The sequence below is a fragment of the Dipodomys spectabilis genome, unplaced genomic scaffold, assembly GCF_019054845.1.
Source record: "Dipodomys spectabilis isolate Male_0828 unplaced genomic scaffold, ASM1905484v1 ptg000222l, whole genome shotgun sequence".
Lineage (NCBI taxonomy): Eukaryota > Metazoa > Chordata > Mammalia > Rodentia > Heteromyidae > Dipodomys > Dipodomys spectabilis.
The window spans coordinates 761,684-782,500 of NW_024870899.1; the positions used below are offsets into that span (position 1 = coordinate 761,684).

Genomic DNA, 20,817 nt, shown 5'->3' on the forward strand with positions numbered 1-20,817 from the left:
GAAGAGCTGAGGGACAGTGGCCAGCCCCAGAGTTCAAGACCCACGACCAACAACAACAAAAAGAATGATGATACTCACCAGTCTTTGAACAGAGCCCCTCCTCTCCCCAAATTATTTTTCCTGATTATGAAGTTACTTTATGAAGTGCAAGGAACTGCCTTGAAATTCTAGTGAATAATATCTTGAGCCATTTCATGTAAGCCACAGATTTTCTAAAACTATCTGTTCAGTGCCTCTCCTCCCCTACCCCCAACTAAAACTGGCTTGTAATGGTGAGGTAAAAGCCACTGGTGCTTGGGTCTGCCAGCTAGCAAGAAGCCAGTTATTTAATCCTGAATGCAATTCCTTCTTTCTCACTGGGCCAAACATCAATGTTTATTCGTCACTGCAACGTTATGTATTAGCACTTCAGTTTTCCAAGAGCTTTCCCATCCATCCCTCCGTCAGCCAGGTGACCTCATGCCGAGAGTCAAAGAAGGTATTCTATGGCTTGTAAATGTGGGTACTGTCTGGTGGATGGCCGGTAAGGCCGCTCCACTCACAGCTGAGTGGGTCAAGAAGAAACGCAAACGTCCCCTCTATTCTCACAGTTCTGAGCTATCTTTTTGAAACTTCCTGTTCTTCCCCCTGGGAACAAATGGGCATATTGTGCTTGAGATGTCTATTCGGTTTTCACAAGTGATGACATTTTAATGGAAAATATTAGTGCTAGAGAAAGATAAGAAGTATTCTCAAAATGGCATTACACCTCACTCAAAGGACCCCAGAAACTATATCTTCTGAGGACCAAACTCTGCCTGTACCTTCTGAGCCTTGGTCATGTTGCTAACTTTTGAACATAAAATAATTTAGTTAAAAGCTATTAAACAGTATATATTAGCCTCTTATATACATCTGAACATTCACGATGCCGATTGCTAATCCCATTTTAGTTTTTTTTTTGTCACAACACAACAACACACCTACCTAAGGCCAGATCACAACCAACCAGTTTCCAAAAGTGTAAAGAAAAAACAACCAGTTTTCACTCAAGAAAAAAAAATTAAATATTTGAAATGAAGAGACAGTCTGAAAAATATGGTTCTTAAAGTATTCTTTATTAAGATCATTAAAAGTTGTAGAAACAACTTTATATTATAAAGGCACAGGGAGACAGTTCTGATAAAATATTCAAATTAAACAGTAACTTACAGTACAAAAGACAACTTTAATGCACATACAAACCCCAAATGTCTGATTCAAAAATATTTTACTGCGTCTATTAATGGGCAATGATTAAAAATATAAATTGCTGCTGTATAATAAATATCTGATAGTGAACATCTTGATAGCAAAGTGAACAAAATATTTATTGCTTTTCACATACATATTTTTCCCTGTAATTTTATATTCCTAATTCTTTTACTTTCTTTTCCTCAATCTCATTCCAAAGATAAAAGAAACACCACATAATCTCATGGGGAAAATGGCAGGTATAAAAATTACCTCAAGTAGTAGTCACTGCTGACAGTGTCTCCTCACTTTCTACACTTCTCTCCTAAAAAGATAAAGGTTTGCTAAGCCACAGACAACTCTGTGGCTGGCATCGTAAGGTTAACTATGAATACTTGTCAAATATAAAAGATGTTCCCGTTTGAAATGGTGTATCACTTAGCGCTTTGAGGAAGAAAGAGGAGCATGTTGGACAAATGATTTAGCCTCTTCCCCTCAGAAACCTTCCAACGCTGTAAAAAGTTAGGCTTAACAAAAATCTTCCATGTGTACATGTTTCATTGAGAGCTATGCAATCAATTTACAGAGACATAAAATTAACAAAATGCAATCTATTTGGAAATGGAGATTTCTTAACCTTGGCCTTACAGTGTTTAGAAAGATTAACCTGATTGATTTCACTCACCTCTTTTTGTAGTGAACTCATTTTTGATGGGGCAGGTAAAAATTCCCATCTCGACAGTCGAACAGCATGAAAGCATCATTCTAATAATGCTACTGCAACTTAAGAAATACTTGCATTCAAGTGCCTGACACAGTTACTTTACATATGCCATGTTCAGATGATGTAGAGCAGCTACTACAGGCCGGGTACAGAGCAGAGGCTCAATAAATAGTATCTGAATGAGTGAAAAAGAACAGCTTAGCTTTGGTTGTGCGCATTTTAATCACTTCTGATTTAGGTACTGTTAGTCTAGAACTAACTACCCCAAACATGGTTGTAAACAAAAGTGGTAATTTCGATTAGAAAAGTATCACCTAGATTAGCAACAATCCACTTAAATACTATAGCGTTTGCAGATAGCCTGCAAGTTTTACACATGTGTTGATTTCTACCCACATATTTAAATTGGATGTTCTGATGTTTGGCAAATGAATTTTTCAAAAAGCCTGGTTTTCTTTAATTTCTTTAAAACAATTGTTAGATTGGCTAATTTTCAGCTTAATAGGAAAAGATTCTATCAGTAAGTAAAAGGCTTGATGCCCGATTATAAACTCCAACGACTACCATGTTAACTTTTCCAACTACCAATGAACAAAAGGGGAAAAGATCTTTTAAGTTACATATTTTTAAGGAGCAGTAGCTTAATTGTTAACATTAAAGAACAACCAGGGTAACTTCCATTTGATCATTACAAAGCTACAATATTTCAAGCAGGGTAAGAAGAAGGTGATCAATTCTATTTTAAGTTCTAAAACAGAATTAATAAAATTGCTAGATCTAAAATAGAATGACTAGATCTAATATTTCTTTGGCATATGCATTACTATCTTCAACTAGTTAGCATTTTTGAAATACTGGATTATATTTTTTCTCAACCAAAATTACCATTAAGGTGTAGATTGCTAATGTTCTCTTCTTAAAGCCTTTTTAGTAAGGAACAAAATGACCTTTTGTAACATATGCTGAACTTGATGTTCAGTGTACACTGGATTAGTGGCATGGAGGAACATACCTCTCAATAACCTCAAATGGTATCATGCAGCGGTGAAACCAAAGAAGACTGGAAGAAATTATTTACACAACATATTCAGCTTTCTGAAAAAAACAAAAACAAAAACAAAACAACAGTAAACCTGGGAATCCTGCCCTAATGGTGAATATGTACTGCATAGCACTGAATGAAAACTAGTTTATTCAAACAAACACCTCTAGTAACCTGAATGTGTAAAGTTTAACAATAATAAAAAAAAAAATCCCCTATATATCAGAAGGAAAACTTGGCCTATAAAACAGGCCAATCTAACATGACATTCAAAGTAAATACAAGAGATTCACAAAATCATGATAGCAATGCAAACTAAGTACCAAGTACCCTTTGATACACAAGCCAGTAGAACTATCAGACTTCTTTCCAATAGCGTCACGGTACCCATCCACACACTGGGGCCGGGGCAGGGGGAGCGAGGGCAGTCAGCCACGGCTCCCGTCTCCAGAGTGTGTGCGGAAGCACTGTGGGGGTGGTTCTGAAGCGCAGTGATGTCTTATTATGATGGACGTTCACCTAAGAGCCATCAGTGCAAGTTCACCGTCTCCTCCGAGTTTAAGTACCTCCCGATGCCGCTGTTCTGGTTTGGGTGGGGTTCGCTCTGCCAGGGCTAGGTAAGTGGAGGAAAGAGATCACGGAGCTGGTCCGGCTCAGACTACCTCACGTTGTTACTCAACTGCGCCAGGTACTCCCGCAGTTCCTTGGCGGCCTGGAACCGGCCGTAGCGCTTCTTTGGGTTGGCACATTCGTCCAGCAGGGCCTCCAGGCGGCCATCTTTGGCAATCTCACTGGGTGGATCGTGGAGGAGCCCCCCAGACGTGCCACGCCAGGTGGCGTGTCTGGATAAGAGATTCTGACAGACAGCATAGTAATTGTGGTCCACGGTGACACGGGCACAGAGAATTTCCTTTGAGAATGACAAGCAAGCCTCCTTATCACACTCATCAAATTTGCTTTCATACCACACGTCCCAATTTTCAGGTTTATCTGTGGAAGGGGGGGAAACGGAAGGAGAAAACAGTGCAGTTTTAAGTCCTTATTGCTCCAAAGACAGAACACGTCTCAAACACAGTATCTGTTCTAGACTCCATACATAAAAAGTGTATGACAAATGTCAACATCAGAATACACCAACTCTCATGATTTACTGAGGGCCCACCGACGGCAAAGCACAAAGGTTCAGCCCTCAAAGCCCAGTGTGATGATTTTCTGTCATCACAGACTGAGCGATGCTACAGGACTAGGGAAGATAAAGCTCTTCTGCCGGTAGTGTACAAGCCTACAGAGAGAACATTTGGTTTAATGTCGGAAAAGACAGGGTAGAAAAGTGCATTCTAGCCGGGGGCACAGTCTATGCAAAGGTGTACACTATGAGATTAGTCCAGTGGACAGAGGAAACAATGACAAAGTGGCTGTGGCTACTGGTGACACAGGTACCTGACAGGACGCGCAGGCTGGGTGGAGGGAATGCCGCAGCGTCTGTGATCACAGAACTAGCAGGATGAGCGCAACAAGCGGGGGGGAAGGGCGCAGACTGCATCTCAGACAACAGTGAACGGAAAAGCGAACCAGCAAGCGTTAGGATTCTAACTGGATGACTAGGTAGGTGCTAGTGACGTAATGGGGCCAAAATTTTATCATATAAAGTAGCTCTGTGGTACCGGGGTGGGCCTGACACAGAACTAGAACCAGACCATCAGCCAAGGCTGGAGGTATAGATAGAGGTGCCCACGTTTAAAACGCTTCAACTCGCGGCTGCGTACGAGGGAGCCAAAGCCTGAAGAACAAGACGTTCCCTGCACACGGAGGAGGTGGCACCTGATAAGCAAAGCCGTGGCTGCAACAGGAGCAGGCAGGGGGCGTGCCGTGGGAAGGCCCGGACACAGACAGGCTCGTTGAAAAGCGCAAGGCCGCCACCCGCCAGTACCCAGGGTAACGGACAGAGCGGATACTACAAATGAAGCAGAATAGGCCGAGTCTTGCAGACCGTGTCCTGTGGAGGAATGTGGATTTTATCTGAAGAATGGGCCGCTGTGATAAGCCACGTGAGCAAGGGAGATTAAATGCAGGTACTGAGCCAACGCGGAGGTTTTACTAATCAGAGTTTGCTTTCCTTGCTTGCCACGGCCTGCGAACAGCAAAGCAGCCATCTGAGTCCTAAAGAACTACGGGACGAGGGGAACCCACGTGACTCACGCAAGGGGGGATCAGGAACCTTTTTTTTTAAGAGAAGGTACTCCAGAAAGAATGTACGTGACAGATGTGCTTTCCGAGATGTGAGCGGACTGCCACTCCACTAGCGCGCACCTCCTGTTCACGGCGAGCACGTCTAACCTTGATGCCCCTCCATTACCATGCCTGCAGACCAGGCACGCCTCACAGCTGTGGCTGGGAGTTCCACTGCTTGATCTTCCGTGGGTGCACACGAAACCCCTCACCCTCCTACCAACAGCCCCCCTTTGACCTTTGTGCCTCTTTCTTTAAGGTCTAGATGCTGGATGCGAGAGAATACGTGTGACCTTTATCTTTCTGAATCAACAATACTGTTAGCCCCAGTAGAAGAGCCAGGCAAGGCAGAAAGGACTCTTCAGGCCTGCGTGTCCAAGAGTGGGGAGTTAAAGATAAATGGCAGAGCAAGTGCTCAAGGAAGGGCCTGCTGCCTGAGAGGAGGGGCCGGCCGCACGCATGCTGGTGTACGTGTGTGTTATTAAGATGGAAGGAGAAGAGCCAGACGGAGGGGGCCACGGCAAAACCTTCATTCCCCTCTGAAGACAAGACGCTGTGAGTTGCAGTGTGAGGAAAGGGAGGCGAGTGAAAGCTCAGAGCCTTTTCCCGGTGGCTGGGTAGCAAACCCTCCCGTGAGACGCGAGCGGGGCCGGCCAGGAGGCACGTGGCCCCGGGCACGCTCACTGGATAAAATGCAAGACCAGCTGTAGAAGCGACATGTGTCGACCACTCCCAAGCCAGGAACTAGCTGGCATAAAACAATCAGCCCCGGTCTGTCTGCACGAAATGAAATCAGATCCAGTGTTTACCTGCACAACTCAGGGCCTACAGGAAAACCCTAAATTGTACCATTTTATAAAAAAAGATGAAGTCCTGGTATCTGCTGCTACGCCATTCACCACATAAGAGGTGAGGAGGAGTAGGAACCCTCAGCAGAGCATTTGCTCTCTGTGGGAAGAGCTCCACAGCCAAGTCAAGAGTAGCATGCTGAGAACAGAATCAGACCAAGGCAGTGGGAGGAAGAAGCTCTTAACAGACCCATGCTAGGAACATGCACAAAAGCGAGTGTCAACCCAAAACACGCTGCCAATTCCCTGCCCCCACCCCCACCCCAGTAGCTTCTGATCCAAAGTGCCTGGTACTCCTTAGGCCAAGGGAAGAGATAGGATTAAAATATAAGGCTTCAACGGGGTCCAACAACCCTTCCAGAACTCTATACAGTCCGGGCAGCCTAAAATCTGACAGACCCAGCCTCGGTATCCCACAGAGCTGGAACTGTAAGCATGCATCACAACAATGGGTCTTTCCCAAACTGAACTGGTTCTGGAACACAGGCTTTATCCTTCATGAGCTGGAGGCATGGCTCAGGCAGTAAAGCACCAGCCTTTGCATCAGGCCTTGAGCTCAAGTCCTCATCCCCAAAGAAAAAATTCCTCTGATGTCTAATTTTCAATAGCCTTCCGATATTCTTCCCAGAGAAGAGCGCACAAATAAATGGAGAGTAAAACTGTGGGGTTAACTGTGGCAATCCAAATGCAGTGTTAGTTAGGAATTATCCAAGTGATTAAACAAAACCTTCAACGTAGGGACCTCGGGAAACAACAGACGCAGAACATAATTTAAGGGATCCTACAGGAAAACAAGGCCTTGATGTAAGTAGAGTTTCTCTACTGCCTACCCCGAGGTGAACTTAATCCTGCAGCAGACAGAACACTGTTAGAAGAGCGGTACACAGAGAGACACCTCAAAAGGTATTTACTAGGGCTGGGAATGTAGCTTGGTGGTAAAGTGCTCACCTAGCATGCATGCATGAAGCCCTGGGATTCAATTCCTCAGTACCACATACACAGAAAAAGCCAGAAGTGGCCCTGTGGCTCAAGGGGTGGAATGCTAGCCTAGAGCACAGAGAAGCCCAGGGACAGCGCCTAGGCCCTGAGTTCAAGTTCCAGGACTGGTAAAAGAAAAAAGAAAAAAAAAGGGGGGGGGGGTTGTTTACTGAACATGAAGAAACTATGAGTAAGAATCCAAGTACAGCAAATTGGTGAGCTTGTAAGAAACAAGGGAACATGCAAAATTACCATCTCTGGAGAAAACTTAAGCCAAGCATCGTTTTTGACATAAAGTACACAAGAAAACAAACCTAAGCGTTAGATACTTACTTTGTCTAATTAATCTTTTGTCAGCAACCAAAACGTTCTCAGCATCCACAATGATGACCCTCCCGTCCCGAGGACCGACCGCAAAGTTGTCAAAGCTGACGTCCAGGAGGTACAGTGCGAACTCAAAGTCATTGTTCGTTAGTTGCTCGGCAATTTCCATCAACTGCCAGGCGAGGTCAACGCGCTTTTCCCAGGGTGCATGGAAGTAGCTCCACAGCTCTTCTCCCACGTAACTGACAGCCACCATTCTTCCACAAGCTCCCAGATACTTTGCAAATGGCCAGCCTTCATCAGATGGAAAACTCTAATTTAAAAAAAAAAAATCACCTTATTAGAATAGATTCTGAGAATGGACTGTATCCTAGGTCTCAGGCTCAAGACTTCTTTAATTTTTTCTGAGCTCAGAGGTAGCACACAGGGGGTAACATGTAACATGCCCGTCATTCTCTTCTAGATACTTGCAATAGAGACAGTTATTTGGCGTGAATTTGGATTTTCTTGTTATATCCAACAGTTCAGGAGAGATGGCCTATTTTTCCTAATTCAAACATGACTATGGACCTGAAAAGTGAAAGTAACTTTTGTGTTTTAAAGCCAAAAAAACAGACCAATCTTGCTTAAAACTCTCAGAGCCAAAATTACAAATAAAAAATAAGAGACACTGTCTTTATTACCAAATCTACAACATATTTACATTTTCCAGTATCTCCTTTGTATAAAAGTGCAGGCAACCAATTCTTTCTTTGTGATGAACACTACTGTACCATGCTGGAAATACATGTAAACAAATAATCTGCTAGCCATTGGCTTTTTTCTTTCGGTTCCAGTCCCAGATCTTGTTCAGGGCCTGGGCACTATCCCAAAGCTTTTTTGTTCAAGGCTAGTGCTCTACGACTTGAGCAAAAACCTCCACTTATGGCTCTTTTTTTTTTTGGTTTATTGGAGGTAAGAGTCTATGGACGTTCCTGCCCAGGCTGGCTTCAAACTGTGATCCACAGATTACAGCCTCCTGAGTAACTAGGATGACAGGCCTGACCCACTGGCGCTTTCTTTTCTTTCTTTTTTTTTTTGTCAGTCGTGGGGCTTGAACTCTGGGCCTGGGCACTGTCCCTGTGCTCTTCAGCTCAAGGCAAGAGCTCTACCACTTGAGCCACAGTGCCACTTCTGGTTTTCTAGTGGTTTATTGGAGATCAGATTCTCACGGACTTTCCTGCCTGGGCTGGCTTTGAACCGCGATCCTCAGATCTCAGGCTCCTGAGTAGCTAGGATGACAGGCGTGAGCCACTGGTGCCCGGCAAAAGAGGACTTTTCCAATGGGCTTTCTAGCCACCTCAAATCAAAACGTAAGTCTTCCACAACCATAAATAGTCGTTTTCAGCTTAAAATGATATGTTTTTATCTAAGATCCTTTCTCCTCCTAAAAATCTATAACTACAAAATAAGTGTTGGAGAAAAAAAGGGAGGTAAGTGATATTTTAAACAACTTCGTACAGAAGAGCACAGGCCACAGGTGTTTTAAGTGCCATTCCTCACCGCCTGGTACTTTTAAGTTAGGAGGGAAAAATTTTTTTTTGAGAGGATAATGTTTATACTAACAGGGAGTGGAGGGGAAACTCAGAAGGATAAACTTGTAACAAATCACTGCAGAATATCAACACAACTTATTCATTCCTAAACACTGAATGATGTATTTAACAGCCAGAGAGGAGGAGCTGCTTGTATCACATAAAAAAACAGGGAATGGCAATTTTAGCCTGTGCTCTGTCAGAGTACAATATCCGCAGATTAAAACTGTTGTCCACCATAAAACAAAAAATACCTGGAGAGTTGAACTGCATCTGTATTTCCCAGGTGTCCATTTGTGCTTCCTGTTAAGCACAACAATCACACTTTTTTTGTGTGTGTGCATGTATTTTTTTTCTTTTCAATTTCAGTATCTGTGTTTGGTGAAGCATTTATTTTTAATCTTGTGACTGAGAAATTATTTCCTTTGGGGAACTAAAAACTGACAGCTGGTTCATGTCCAACATGCAGCAAGAACTCTTCACTAACCTCACATTTTTAACATTTCCCCTCATTTACCGACACCTCCTGACCTTGACATTTTAGTTAGGCTAACCATTACAAAACACTTAACTATTTCCTAGATGTCGCCTTTATACCAAAAAAAAAAAAAAAGAGCAAGCACTCACGATAAGCAAACATGAAGGTAGGTAATTTTGTCAGTCAGGAACAAAACAAGGAACTCCACACACCACCACCGCCATGTGATTCACAGAGACACAAGCACATCTTTGTGAACATGAAATGGTCTCTGACAACAGGAGAAAAGGAACGCTGCCAGCAGCTGCCCATGTACGTCTGTACTATGTACAAACACATGTACAAGCTGCCTTGCTTCTGGGGCCTTTCCAACTGGCCAGCAACCAACAGACAGACAGACAAGCAGACAGACCCAACTTCATTTTCCCAGCCCCTCACTAAGGGGCCAAGCCCCGGGACCAACATCCCAGTGAGCAACTTAACATTCACATAGTGACACTGGGCGACTTCGGCTGCAATCTCAGCATGCCTCATTTAAAAACAGCACTACACTTCTCTCCTGTATCTTTTGGAAGAATTTTAATAAACTAATTCACAGCTTTTGCTCATATAACAAGAACTCTTCGTGGTATAATCAAATCAGTCAGATACCATTAATGAGAATAATAGGCTACTGAGCACAGGGCAGTATAAAAAACGCTCAAGAGGGGCTGAAATAGTTATGGTTTGCATTTAAAGCAATTCTGGCTTAGAATGGAAATACCATGTGCAGAATCTGAAAGAGAAAAATTTTGAGACCTTCGAGTTTATTCGTTAAATATATCAAGCAATATAAGAATATAAGTTCTTCCCGGTCATCAAACTCCTACCGGACAGTAATCTAGTGCAACAGGTTTACTGTGGTGGTCTACACTTTCTGATTTAAAATAAAAAATCTAAACAACAGATTTTCCAAATGTGGGGAAAGTGAAGGAAAGAATTGTACTCATTACCTGATTTGTGAAATGGAAACACCTCTGTGTACAACACCTTATTAAAACAATAAAATTATATTTAAAATAATAAAATTAAACTTAAAAAGATTTTTCCAACTGCCTAGACCAAGCACAGAGCTTCATACAATCTAAAACAGGATGTTTTTAATCAACTATTTAAAGCTGATAAAACATATATATATATATATATATATATATAAAATCTTCGCAGTTAAAGAAACTTTAAACTTCAAATAGTATCAACTAAAGTTACATGAAAGGTACAAAAACTTAATTCCCCAAGGTTTTAATCAACCCTGAATATGTCATAAAGTGTAATATGTATATTTTAAAAAACAAAATTGTACAAAGGCAGACACCAGTTACACAACCAAGTATTGACTTGTCTATAGTGTATTTCAAAAAACACTGTAAAAACCCTGCATTACCTACAAAACAAAGACGACTAACCACGTATTACCACACATGGGACCTGGCACAGAGCTCAGTGACACATTGTTGGCCTACAATTACAGGGCTTTAGCTTCAATCCCTAGCACTAGAAAGATAGGAGAGAGAGGAGAGACACAAAAAGAAAAACAGAAGAAATCTGAAGAGTTAACCCAAACATGGTTAACCTGCTAAGCTTTAAACCCATACGATAACACCTTTGCTATTATCCTGGAAAGTACTTGGACATGAACCCTCACAGAAATGACAGTGCTTAGGTACTGGAGGGGCAAAGCCACGGGCTACCTGCACATCTCATATCCACTGACCACATCTCAAGCCACACTTCCAGGAACCAGTAAACAGAACCACCAAGGTGATCATCCTTGTAAGAAAACACATCGTGGGAGGATGCCTTCCTGCTCTGGTATGGTCACTACTATAGTGAAGACGTTACATTTTCACTATATACTTTTACAGGATGCACCCAACGAAGCGTCTGTATTTAAAGGACGAACACAAGTAGAGTAATGGACGTGAACACATGAAGCTGGGTTTTCTACACTGGACCAGCTGAAGCCATGGAAAATGGCAACTTCCCTGACAGCTTTGGTTTCTTCCTTTGAAAAACGGAACTATTTGTGCCACGGTATTATCAGGCAATCCAAAGGGCCAAAGGAAAAAAACAAACAAACACGATGTTGTACTTTGAAACCTGACAGCACTTTCTAAAGAACTGTTTACCCAAAATACAGTCATTTGTCGAGCTGTGCTTATTTTCCTAACATCTGCTAAATAGCATCTACGTAGAATACCTTACAAATATAACCAAGAGCCACAAAATTTAGAAACATCTTTGCTGCTGTGGAAGACTAATTTGTAACAGAATATGTAAATTAGATACCAAACTTTCAAAAGATTTATAAGAACAGAATGGAAAATCAGTAAGCACAGCAAAAACCAGAAATTAAAAATGTGGTAACATGCATACATATAAACAATATGTCGACTTGCTTTTCACTTGCAAAAAAACAGTAGATACCGCAAAGCAAATTCCAAATGCTGCAATAACCTATTACTCCCTAAATCAAGAGCAAATTTTGATGATCAACAACAGAGGATATACAGGCCAAGCAATGTGGGCGTGGAAAACCTGACTGGCAAGCCTAGTTCAATCTTACCAGCACAGCATTCATTTGCCTGTGTTCACACAGGCAATAAAAGACAAAGCCAGGCCAACAGTAATTCTTTCTACAAGAGCACAACAGAGTCAAAGATAGACTTTCCAACTGAATTGCCTCCTGTTTGAGAATTTTTATATTATAGAAGGGGAAAAGTGCACAGTTATCTAAACAGCAGCCCTTCGCAAAAAGACGCTGCAAGAGTCGTGTAAGATTATTCACCCTAAGTGCTCTCTACTTAGAACGCCTAAGCAGTGAGCAGGTTAGAAAGACTGAGGACAGAGCAGAAAGAACATTCCAGACATTCGTTAGAGCCAGAGAGTCTCTCGCTTTTAACAAGGTAAGTACGGCTCCCCGGGTCTACAGGGAACTGGGTGGAAAGCAACGTGAGGGGGTCGCTCCCCACGCACGCAGAGCACATGCTTCCCAACATCTTCATGCTATGAAAAAGCCATACGTGGCAAAACCTTAACATCACAGACTGGAATGAACCACAGTCCTGTGGTATGTAACAGTATTCCAAAGCTAGACTTCTCTCTCTCTCTCTCTCTCTCTCTCTCTCTCTCTCTCTCACACACACACACACACACACACACAATGTAACTTCTGATCAACAGCTATCATCTGTTAGGTAAATAAACTGTCACTTTATTCTAACCTGCCATAACACAGTTATGCAAAGGGCAGACCAGGATGTATGAGTAAAAGCACAGAAAGAGTGTCTCTGTATCTCTGTCTGCTTTCAGAAGATGAATGCCATGAGAGCAGCAGTTTAGAGAAAGGGTTTCAGAGTACATGTGCTCCTCTGTCCTTTTTCTTCCTGAGTGACCAGAAGAGGTGTTCATATGCTAAATTTAAAACACGAAATTCCTTTCCTATAAGAAATACACAATACCTTACAATCATTACCTCGCAAAATTCCACCGAAAGGAATTGAAGTTCACGTCTAAGGCTTTGTAAGTTCATACAAAAGGGCAAGATGAATGAATACAGAATAGGATGTTACCACTAAGTACTGACTTTTTTTTTTAAAGGAAGGAAATACTAGTAGGAACAGACTTTGGAAGAAATCTATTATAATAACAGACGCAGACAACCTAAACTCTGGCTCTCGTATTTTCTACATAGCTAGCATTTCTCTATAAAACGACACACAATTTAAGCCGGAGAACACTCTTACAAAGTAAATGCTATAAAACACATACAAACACGTTTCAAAGGTTCCATTTAAGTTCTGACATTATTTTTCAAGGCCCCGATCTGAATGAAATCCCACTGTGGTAATACATGTTGTAACAGCTGTTCATACAGATTAGTCAACTGTGCTGCGCTGGTGACAGACTAATGTGTTCACAGCTTCGTGAACTGTCTGGAGGGGAAAATGGTAAAATTACTGGGATGATTTAATGGTTACCTAATTTGTGCTAGAACTTCTCTAAGACCCTGGCTTCTTAATTACAACTGCCAAGTAGTGGCCACAATCCACTACAAGTACTGCCAAAGCTTAACCAGCTCGGGATTTTTAAGGTCTAAGATCTATGCCATTTATCATGAAATATAATTTTCTGAATGCCATTTTCCACCCACCTCGAATGCCAACAGTATTAAGCAAGGCCTTAAAAATAGCAAGGTTGTGCTAGTCACTGAAAATTATGTCAAACAGCTGTAGGTAAAGTTGGAAACCAATGTCTAAACACATTAGCAAAAAGAAGAAAAAAAACACTACCCCAGTTTAATAGAAATAAATAATCTTTGGGAATAAATAGTTCAAGAAATGCCTCCTCCCTCCCCCCCCACTTAGCTGCAAGCTCTAAACACATACACACGCGCAGCTCTCGGCTGGCTCTTTCTTGTACAGTCACAAGCGGCAACTGCTACCCATACTTCTAACTCAGTTTGTCCAAACACATGCTCAACATTTGCTCCTACTAAGAACACAAATGTAAAGTAAACCTATGTTCCTCGTAGACCCTGTAACCTAAGATTGCTGCTTCGCTTCCCTCAAAAAGGCTCTCGTTTCTACAGCCTGACAAGTAGAACACGCTGTTCCAATCTGTCTTGTGCTTTAAACACAGAGCGACTTAGCAGGGGACGCAGAAGCCCGGCACAGCAGGCAGTGTCTCCCGCCCTTACGTATTTGGAGCCTGGTGTGTGTAGATTAGTATTCCTGCTAACACAGACAAAACTGAGCTTCTCAAACTGTTTGTCCTCAGGGTCTTCCCACCGTAATAAACAACATCCACACAGTTTGTTTAGACAAGAAATCCTTTATTCTTCATGCTCCCTCATTGCCTTCACCCAAGAGGAGGAATTGCAAGTTATTTCTCTGAAATAAAAGTCTTTTCACAACCTCTACTTTCCACCATCTTTCCATGAACTAGGACACAAGCCCACGTCCCCAGCCTCGCTCCTCCTGGTAATGCATTCTCCACACAGGCCTGGCTAAAACCACTTCCATTACAGCACTGCTGCTGTAAAATCCTAGCTCAGGAAGCATGGTTTTACAGGTTCTGCTAGATCGGCTGCTCATCTACCTCCGCCTCCTGTTCCACCACACTCCAGCCGGGCCTGGGCGAGGCCAGGGCCTCTGGATTGGCGCGCCTCTGGTCCCCAACTCTTTAGCCCTTGGCACTTGGCAGCCCTGGCTTTTTATCCACCCACCTCTCACCTGAAGTGCCACCCAACCCAAAGTACTAGGTATTCCATCCCTGGTTCAATTCTTCTGTCTCCAGAAGTCTGCCTTTCTCTCTTCCTAAGTGCGCAAATCCTTCCTAAGAGCTACCTTGCTCTTGCTCTGCGCAGATGTACTGCCCCACAAAGCAAAAGCTGTGCAAGCCAGGCCCTGGCTGGCCCAGGGTGCTGTGTTCCCAGAGTACAGATCCGCAGCAAACGCCACACGATTCCCGTCCCAGCTCCTCACGGCTGAGGCCCAGAAGGACACTGGAGAAAGAAAATGTAAAGAACTGTGAAGCCTCCCGTCTATGTCAGCTAATAATTTCTGCAGGTTCTGGGCCTAACAGTGTCCAGAAACAACCTCAATCTTTCAGACACATCCTTTACCACCGTACTAAACACAATTGTTAAACTACAACCATAATTTACAGAGAAAAATAAACTTTATGCTTTCTATTCCTGCATCATTCCCTCAACCTGCTCTCCTATGAAATTTACGCTATTTTACTTTTTATGGTACAAACCTCAAGCTCTCCCTTTGATTTACTATTCCCAACAAGCCATAATCTAAAATAATAGCTAAGAATCTACGCATGGTGTCTACATAAGAGAGGTGACATTTGAGCCTCAGCCATGCTAGTCAATTTTTATTATATTCCTCACACAGAAGTCAAAAAGCAAATGTGCTGAAGAACTTTTCAGCTACTACTGCTGTTTAAAAATTGATCAGCTAACTTGCAAAGGACTTACTGTAAAAAGCTTTATGACATTTTACATACATTGTTTGAATAATGCTATCTCCCTTCATGTTTAAAACAATCCTGTTAGGTAAGTATTAACATCCCTCACCTTGCAGATAAAAAAATCTCAGGCTGTGGAATGGAGAGTGATTTGCTCAATGTCATTCAATAGCTTTGTGGTAACACAGACCAGGAGCTAGATGCTATTTCGGTACTGTCCCCAGCCACGGCTCACACCCTTCTACCATTTGTCCTGCAGAGCTCAGCGCCCCTGACTTCGAATGGCCTCTCCTCCTATTGAGACACACCCAGACGCCCTTGCTAAACACCTGACAGGAGGCACATACTTGTATTTCAAGACTGTGTGTGTGTGTGCGCTGTGCGTGTGTGTGTGTGCATGTGTGCATGCATGTGTGTCCTACACATTACTGCCAGGACAGTATTTCCATCCTTGCAGTCCAGGTGCCTGGTCACAATGCTACCAGACAGCTGACAAACAACACTCCACTGGAGTGGCTCCACACCCATCAGTGAGCCCCCGGCGTGCCCCCCAACATCTTTCAGTCTGTAAGTGGAAGGTTTCAAAAGACAAGTGAAAGCTGGGATGAGTAACTGTCCTCATCTCACACTTGTCATGTTCCATCTAAGGACAATCTTACAACGGTTTACTGAGTCTCACTGTGCGCAAGACAAACTCAGGCTTTCCATCCCCGGGCCATCGCTGGTCGCAAGCATGTAAGAATCCGAATTCTGTGAAGGGTTGGTGCTGACAGCAACCCTGCAAGCAGGCCCGAACCAAAGCCAGAAAAACAGAGTTAGAAACCAGTCTGACCATCTCTTGGGCAGCGGGCCACCTGTGTCCCGAGAGTAGGAAACCCACAGAAGGAAGAGTAAGGTTCCTGCCGCCGGGATCGGCATGAGCAACGTGTGCTAGCTCCCGCCTCAGAGCTGTCACGTGCAGCTCCGAGCTGCCCTCAGAGCGCAGGACGAAACTAACTAAGGTCAAAAGGTGGATGACCCAGGAATGGACCAGGAGGCCCAATGGCCGCCCCACTGACCCATGCCTGACACTGTTTCAAGGGATAAACGTCTCTCTAATTTGGGGGGCCTGAAGTACAATTATTTTAATATTCAAATGTCAAAAGTGTCCATGAAACCTTAAATAAAAACACAGGGAAAGCTCAAAAAGCATAAACACAAACACTTACTAGGTTTAAAAAGTGTTCTCAGCCAGGTACTGGTGGTTCAGACCTGTTATCCTAACTACTCGGGAGGCTGAGACCTGAGGACTGTCCTTAGAAGTCTGTGCAACTGTCATCCCCAATAAACCACAAAAAAAAAAAAAGCCAGAAATGGAGCTGTGGCTCAGTGAGAGAACACTACCCTTGAGCAAAAGCAGCTTAGGGACAAGCAGCTGGGCCCTGAGTTCAAGCTCCAGGACGCACACACCTATATCCCGAGAACTCAGGACGCTGAGATAGGTAGGTCTCTCAAAATTGAGATCACATCCAAAAGGGGTAACTTAACTGACTCCCTAAGCTGTTGTTTGAAAAACACTTGAGACAAAGATTAACAATATCTCTACTATCTCCTAAAGAATGCAGTATCTGGCTTTTGCTTGGTTTTAATCTGATTTTACATGTGTGAATCTCGGAGGCAGAAGAAAGGCATATCCTGGTCTCCGAGTCACACCTCAGAAGAAACCTTATATTCAAATCTCAGTTATTGGGGTCTAAGACGGGTCCTGACGGCAAGGGAATAAGATTAAAAAAAAGTTTACCAATGAGAGAAGACAAGGGAAGGAGTGGCATTGGCCAAAAAGAAATACACGCTACCTAAACTTACATAACCGTCACCCCTCCGTACGTCATCTTAATAATGACAAGAAAACTTTGTAAGTTTATCAACTCGCCCAAAGTAACATAATTAGCTATGTAGCCATAGTCTTTTTTGCCTACTTCCAAAACTATGCTTCAGTAGTGCACTTCCAATGTATTCTTCTCCGTATGATTGACACAAAACCACCATTCACTCCAAGTCCTCCATGAAGTCCCCTTCCCCACCCATAGAAATGGAAGAAACCACTAGACCTAAGACACGCTTTATATTCAGAATTACCTTCGTTTTTAAGACAGAATACTCCAGAGTGGCAAAAGCGTCAGCGGCACACACTGATGATTGAAGTTACTATTTTTACCAAATTCACCCACATTTATTCCGTTTACTATGCACCCGGCCCTATTCTATTCATGCTGTGCGTCTATTTCGCCACTTACAAGGATCTGAAACCCTGAACGCCTTACTTTAAGATGATAAAAATCAAGTCTTCTTAGTTAAAGCCATGACTCAGAAAATGTTAAGGCAAATAAAAGTCCTACAAATATAATGGCTAAAAAAAAACCTTAGTTCTTCCCTCTAAGCAACCAAAAGAATCTCCCCCCCGACCCCCGCCACCCACTTTTTGGTTCATCATGTAGAACTCCTAACTTGTTGTGCAGCTGGGACTGTCCACAAACTCGTGACCCTCCTACCTTTCCCTGCCGCCGGGCGGGCCTGTGCCATCACCACGCTACTTGTACCTTTCTTCATATTCTACAACCAAGACCATCAGCAGCAAAGTCAGAGACAGGAAATCCAGAGCCAAACCCCACCTCTGCAGATCAAGGATGGGTGTGCACAGGGATAGAAGTGCAAAGACTAAGAGCAGACTGGGCAGTGAAGGCACCGGCCAGCTTCCCCAGCACCACGATTCTGAGGCTGTGGTCATCACACGAGAGAAAACATACACACAAAAACCAACAAAGCTCTTCTCTTCCCTATTTGTTTTCCCGTGGCACCATAACGTTCTTGGCATTTAATGAAATGAGGAGGAGAACAGATAAAGATCCTACTCTTATTAGCTGTTGCTTGATGTGTGGGGTTTTTTTTTTTTCCAGAAGATAATTCTATGGCAGAACAACTTTCCTAAAAGCCAGAAATGCTGCTATAAACTGGAAAAGCTACACTTTTGTGCAGCTTCTGGCTGAGACGTTTATATTACCAATCGATGTAGCCTTACAGAGGTGAGGCGCGTGTGTGTCCCACAGGTCCCTGCCACGTCTCATTTCAAAGCATAACAGAAACAAGCTTTTTTACTGTCTCTTAAAATCAAAAGAGGCCAATGGAGCATATTCATATATATATATATATATATGAATAATATATGTATATATATAAAAGTACCTTAGGATCCTACCAGAAGGGATTTTTAAATGCACAGCTTCGATGCATGTTTATGAAATGGAATTTTTGTTATGATAATTTGACAAAGTTCACAAGACTCCCCTCCCCCCCACCCCCATTTTTCAACATGAGGTAAGAAAAATCTAGATTGTCTTCCACCATCTAAAAATTCAATAAGTAGCTCCCTCTCCTGGAAAAAAAAAAAAAGTTGAGTTCCTCTTTAAGCTACAAAACACACAGTACTCTTAAGACAATTTTTTAAATGACATGAAACAAAAAAATATGTACCCATATAGAGCCAAAAAAAGTTTTTTGTCTGAGTCAATATCGTAAGACAACAGATACAGTTTCACAGAAAGCTGTACTTAAAGTCTGCCTGGTTCACAAAAGGTAGTGAATGTCATGATTTTACTTAAAAACCTGTGAGGCTGAGCACAAAATGAGATTCTTTTCTTTCTAGTGGTCTTGTACCATCATCAACCCTCAATTGTGTTGCTCTTGCTTCTACTTTTGAGTTCACTTTTACCCAAAATTGAGTGGTTCTATAAGGTTCTATAAGCAGCTCCATGAAGACATAAAGTAACATATGCCATTATGAATGACTGGCAGAAAAATACCCCAAATTTATGTTTCACAGTGTCTAGTTGTCACAGCATGGACTATTTCTGGGAACTGGGATGTCTAATAAGAAATGCAATTTATATAAAGGTTAATCGAGAGGCAGATTGCTGTTTTTCTCATGTGTTAAAAACAAACTCTTCTTCCACACTCCATTCATCCATCTGCCCACAGCAATTATGTCATAAGCTTAAAATGAAGTCACTGCCATTTTTTTTTGAAAATGTTATCGCTGAAGATGAGAGAAATGAAGCCTGAGTGTGGAGGGAGAGTTAGTCAGAAGAGAAGCCACAAAACACACTGTCTCAAACTATCGGGCTCCTGGGGATGCCAGGAGAACTTCAAAGCCTGGACGTTTCCCGGAAAGCAGGTTTGCCTGGGTGTGAGTCACACACCACACCTGCGGCCCTCACCCTCAGATGCCATGACTACGGCTATTAAACAAACACAAAACTACACACGTGCTATTTAAAAAATCTGGATTAGTCCTAGCAATTGTTTTTTCAGTGTATCAATACTCAGAAGTGCCTGAAAAAAAAATATGTCAGCATGTTAACTGCAGGAAGTAAGTATTACGGAGCTTTCTCGGAAAATGTTGGGTTCCAGAGATTCTGCCTACTTCCCCAGACCACAAGGCAGTAACCTCCAGCAAGCACAGCATGACACACACGGTGAGGCTTCTGCTTCTCCCCCGAAAAGACAGCTGAGGGAAAACTGTTCCCACAGCGTGTGCCTGTGCGGTCCCGTGGACTCCACAGTGTGTCTGTCTGTCCTCCCGTGGACTCCACACTGTGTCTGTCCTCCCGAGGACTCCAGTGTGTCTGTCTGTCCTCCTGTGGACTCCACAGTGTGTGTCTGTCTGTCTTCCCAAGGACTCCAGTGTGTCTGTCTGTCCTCCCATGGACTCCACAGTGTGTCATCTGTTGTCCCGTGGACCCCAGTGAGTGCTGTCTGTCCTGTGGATTCCACAGTGTGCATGTGTCTGTCTGTCTGTCATCCTGTGAACTCCAGTGTGTGCGTGTCTGTCTAACCTCTTGTGGACTACACCTGCCTGCCTGTCTGTCTGTCATCCCTGTGGACTTCACAGTATCTCTGTGTCTGTCTGTCATCCTGTGGCCTGCACTGACGTGAACTCCTGCACTAGTTCTGGGCATTCCTGGCTGCGTGGTGATGGCCGCAGGGTCCGCAGGGGACATGGACTGGACAGCCAGGCAGTGGCCCCCTGTGGGCGTGGCGTGGCCTGCCCAGGCCGGCACCTGGGCCCGGGCTGCTGCCGGCCTCCTGTGGCCCAGCACTGGGCCGGGTTGACGAAGCTGCACCAAGCCAGGCTGGAGGATTTCCTCAGGGGAGAGACACACCCTGCCCTGGACCCCCGGGATGCTTGGAGGAGGAGGGAGAGGAGGAAGAGGAGGAAGGTGAGGGGGAGGAGGAAGAGGGAGAGGGAAGAAGAGGGGGAGGAGGGGAAGGGGACGGAGGAGGAGGAGGAGGAAGGAAGAGAAGGAGGAAGGGGAAGAAGAGGGGGGAGAGGGGGAGGAGGGAGAAGGAAGAGG

The 20,817-nt window shown here is 43.5% G+C and overlaps 1 protein-coding gene across 1 annotated transcript in view; it reads right to left on the bottom strand.

The window, feature by feature from the left end:
- Positions 1-1,076: 1,076 nt before the first annotated feature.
- The window catches only part of Dipk2a (divergent protein kinase domain 2A), a 21,402-nt gene continuing 1,661 nt past the window's right edge, over positions 1,077-20,817 (bottom strand). Inside the window, exons 2-3 of the mRNA XM_042697565.1 lie at positions 7,367-7,670; positions 1,077-3,968 (exon numbers count right to left, since the gene is read on the bottom strand). Of these exons, the coding sequence (XP_042553499.1) occupies positions 3,637-3,968; positions 7,367-7,670 (636 nt within the window). The 3' untranslated portion in view covers positions 1,077-3,636. The remainder of the gene's footprint in view (positions 3,969-7,366; positions 7,671-20,817) is intronic.